Source organism: Corvus hawaiiensis, chromosome 3 (genome assembly GCF_020740725.1).
Source record: "Corvus hawaiiensis isolate bCorHaw1 chromosome 3, bCorHaw1.pri.cur, whole genome shotgun sequence".
NCBI classification, from domain to species: domain Eukaryota; kingdom Metazoa; phylum Chordata; class Aves; order Passeriformes; family Corvidae; genus Corvus; species Corvus hawaiiensis.
In genome coordinates, this window is record NC_063215.1 from 53,124,067 (window position 1) to 53,128,331 (window position 4,265).

Sequence of the window (4,265 nt, forward strand, 5' to 3'; positions counted from 1 at the left end):
TTAACAGCGAGGCGGGCGGACGGGGGTGCCCCGGGGCGGCTCAGGGGAGGAGCGGTGCGGCAGGCGGAGGCAGCCCCCCTCCCTGCCCCCTTCACCTCCTGCCCGCTCCCCGGCCGGGCACCCGCCGTCCCCTCCCCCGACGGTGCGGGCGTCTCCGCGGCGGCCCTCGGGGGCGGACCGCGGCCACCCCCGCCTCCGGCCCCCCGCCGGGCGCCGGCTTTAAATGCGGGGCGGCGCGGCGGCACCGGTGCTCTTGCCATCTCCGGCACCGCGCTTGGAACACGTAGCCGGCCGCCATGGTCGAGGCTTTCTGCGCCACCTGGAAGTTGGTGGACAGCCACAACTTCGACGAGTACATGAAGGCACTGGGTAGGTACGGCCGGGTGGCGGCACCTTAGGAAACCTTGCAATTTTGCACGATCTTAAAAAAAAAAAAAAAAAAAAAAAAAAAAAAAAAAAATTGAAAAGGCTCTCCCCCATTGCCAGAAGTGTAGGTGAGACACTGGCAGCAGTGGTGGTGATGGAGGGGGTGGTTGTGGCGGCTGTGCTTCTTATCCATAGAGCTAATTCTATGCGGATCATTCACCTGGGCGGTCGGGTGTGGGACAGGCTCCGGGAAATGTCCCCGGGCTAAGGGAAGCGTGTGAGAAACGAGCACGTGCTGCCTGCGGATAAGTTTGAAACAAGCACGCAAAAAAGCAATCATTATGCTGGAGTGATAAGGAATTGAAACTCTGAGCAGCAGAAGCGATCGCGGCCGTGCGTGTGACCGCGGGCGGAGTGCGGTGCTGCCGTGCTCGGCGGCGAGGGAGGGCGCGGAGCTGCAGCCGGGCGGACAGTAGCGGTGGATACTCGCGGTACAAGGGCATGAGAGAAGCAGACAGCAGCGTTTCACAGGGATAGCCGGCAGCTGTAGAGCGGGGTAAAAGATCTCTGTACCTCAATATATAGAAAAAAAAAGCAAAAATCCCAGTTTGATGGATTTCTCTTTTCCCTTGAATGGTCTAGGAGTGGGGTTTGCAACACGGCAGGTGGGGAATGTGACTAAACCCACTGTGATTATCAGCAGCGAGGGGGACAAAGTAGTGATCAGAACTCAAAGCACTTTCAAAAACACAGAGATCAGCTTTAAACTGGGAGAGGAATTTGATGAAACTACTCCCGACGATAGAAACTGCAAAGTAAGTGAACTCTGGGGCTGCAGTTGCCTCTCTTTTTCTTCCCACCCCGCCCCCCAGGCTCTGCCTTTGGTACAGTCAAAGGAAAAAATGTAACTTCTGATGCTACTAGTTTTAGAGCACTGCAAAGGACAGAAAAAAAAAAAAAAAAAAAGGCAAGATTGAGCCTTGCTTGTCCTGCCCGCTTACACCATACCTTTTCTGAGTGTATCACGTTGCCAGCTCCCTGTCTGCTTTCCAGTGTCAACTGATTGTGTTAGTTGCTTGCTTGTCTTACAAGCCAAATATCATCTGGCATAACTTTTCCCAGTCAAAATAGTCAGATGCCTCTTTTGAGGCATAACCTTTGGGAGCTTAACATCAAATATTATTCCAAGGCACATCTGAAGTGGGATCTTGTGAGATCTTGGAACTCAAAGGAAACAACTTTTTCATCCTTTGACACAAACAAGAATTGTGTGGATTTCATGCTTAAAACGAGGATGATTCAAAGCCTTGGCTTTAAAATGGCTGGGACTACTTTATCATTCTAGATCCACATCCATCTGTAGAAGAGAATTCAATAGAACAGTGCATGCTGAATGTGTGAGCAGAATCCCAACTACCCAAAATAAAGGCATGTCTTTGTTTTTCTTGGTATCTCACAGTCAGTTGTGACCCTGGATGGAGAGAAGCTAGTGCACATACAGAAATGGGATGGCAAAGAGACAAACTTTGTGAGAGAAATAAAGGATGGCAAAATGGTAATGGTAAGTATAAAGCACACTGAGCATTTGCATGCACCGCAAACACTCCCAACTTACTCTTATCTCAAGCTTTGTGAACAGTGTGATTTAGACACAAATCGTTAACCTAATTGGTGAGGAAAGCTAGCAGAGACTCTTCAAATATTTATTTTGTTTTGCTTTGTGTATTGTTTTACTGACAATTAAAAAAATTTTAGTGGCTTTAGGCAGGCTAGGCTGTGGATTTCCAGAGTGTATGTGTTCTCTTTCTAGACTTTTGTGTAAATACCCAAGAAAAAAAGTCCTGGTGAGCTTGTAATGATACAAAGTTCTTGATTACATAGAAAATTATCTGTTGCCAGTGGCAATTTAGACTTCTTTAAAAACTTGTTTTATGTGTGCACACATAAATAGTATTTAATTACACAGAACAAGTAGTTTCCTTAAAAAAGGAAAAAATTACAATATAGCTAATAGCGTTTTCATGTTTAATAATAAAGGTTTTAGTCCTCCTATCTTATTAAAAACTATGATAAACTGTGTGGAGAAAAGTCTGAGTTTAAATTCACCTGCTTTTCCTGACTTTTTAGAAACAAGAGTATGGGGTGAATAAATGTTGTGAGTTACTACAGCTTATGTCCAGGATAGCACTTCTCATGGCACACAGATGTAGCTTTCAAAAATAAAATGTGTTTAGCTATACTAATCCATCAGACTTGGTTGTTGGAGAAGACCAGTTATTTTGTTTCCTAAGTACTTCAGAAAGTATCTGTGTGGATGAAGACTTGCAAATAATACAAACTTTAGAACATAGTGAAACACAATGTGGCAAGTTTTTCAAGGGAAAACACATGCTTTGCTTTTTGAACAGCTATGCACAAATCACGCAAATACAGAAAATCTTGTCTTTTGTAATTGGAATACAGTGAGATGCCCTGTTCTACTTCAGGAAATACCTCCAGAATGCACACTGTAGTTGGTGTTCTGCACAACTGCAGTGTCTAGAGTATTTGTTAGCTCTAGCTACACAGGGTACAGAATGCATTTTTTTAAGATGAGGTTCTCCTAGAGTTTATACCTATGCATAATAGTATAGAGGCCTTGGAATTTTAGATTGCACATCTTACTGGGATAAGCTTTGGGAAAATATGTGTTAAGTCTGTATTAAAACAATGCTATATTTAAAATAATTAAACAGTAAATTTAATTTTTAACAGCCTCCTTGTAAATGTGCATTATGTGTTTCTTGGGTGTGAGAGCAGCAAAGTATCATTTCTTATGGGAACCATAACTAAGGCTTGGCTTCTTGTTCATTTAAAGTGTTAATAATCTAGATCTATTTGTTTTTCTATAAATTAAATAATGTAAACCAACCTTGATCCACTATGGACTTCATAATGTGTTAAACAATTATAGAAAATGGTCCAGCCTCTAACATGTCTGTCTTTTCCTTGGACTTGCAGACTCTCACCTTTGGTGATGTGGTTGCTGTTCGTCACTATGAGAAAGCGTAGAGTTTACCTGACTTCTGTCCAGATGTTACTTCTGCTGGATGGATTAATGTCCTGTCCATAATTGATCATAGCTAAAATGCACATTTCTGGCATGAAAGGTTAATATTTTTTTTTTTGGGGGGGGGGGTGTTTTTTATTAAAAAAAAAAAACAAAAACATTATGCTATCAAATTGGTGTACTTGTGCTGTATAGTGAAAACAGGTTAAACTTGGCATTAAATTTCTGTAACACTTGCCTCTCCTTTTTTTTTTTTTTTTTTACAGTAAATGGAAAATATTTGAATTGTTTTGGAATGCAGATCAAACAAATTAAAAAGTTTTTTTAACTCTGCTCCTTTTGTATTTAATCAGCTAACATTCCAGTGTCCCGGAGGGAGGTGTTCAAAGTTCTTTTTCCTGAGTTAAAGGACAGAAAAGCATGTGCTACACAATGGTGCAGCAGCCTTTCTAGGCAGTGTAGAGTACTTGGGGAAATGAAAAATTGACTTTGTTGGCTTTTTGCTGAAAAAATCTAAACTAACTGTATTTATGTAGACAGAGAAGTGAGATGTTCACATTGGTTTCAGCTCTCCTCTTCCCTGGGAACTTGTTACTCAGTGCATGTTAAGGTCAATAAATTGGCAGATGATGTTCCAGAGCTCATAGAGTTTTGGTTTTAATAGTTAAAGATTTTTAATTTGTTTTGATAGGTTTGGGTTTTGTTTTGTTGTTTGGGTTTTTTTTTTTTTTTTTGATAATATGCAAATATTGAAGTCTTTCACAGGGTGGGAGGAAAGGGTCAACATGCTAACTCCCTTACATCAGTCTCGACAGGAATGGTGGGAAAACAGTACAACATGAACCTACTG

At 42.3% G+C, this 4,265-nt stretch overlaps 1 protein-coding gene across 1 annotated transcript; it reads left to right on the forward strand.

Annotated features, from left to right (window-relative positions):
* Positions 1-214: 214 nt before the first annotated feature.
* On the forward strand, positions 215-4,054 carry FABP7 (fatty acid binding protein 7). Its single transcript, XM_048298534.1, has 4 exons — positions 215-369; positions 1,009-1,181; positions 1,826-1,927; positions 3,367-4,054. The coding sequence occupies exons 1-4, from the start codon at positions 297-299 to the stop codon at positions 3,415-3,417; spliced, it is 399 nt and encodes a 132-aa protein (XP_048154491.1). The 5' UTR covers positions 215-296; the 3' UTR covers positions 3,418-4,054.
* Positions 4,055-4,265: the final 211 nt, after the last annotated feature.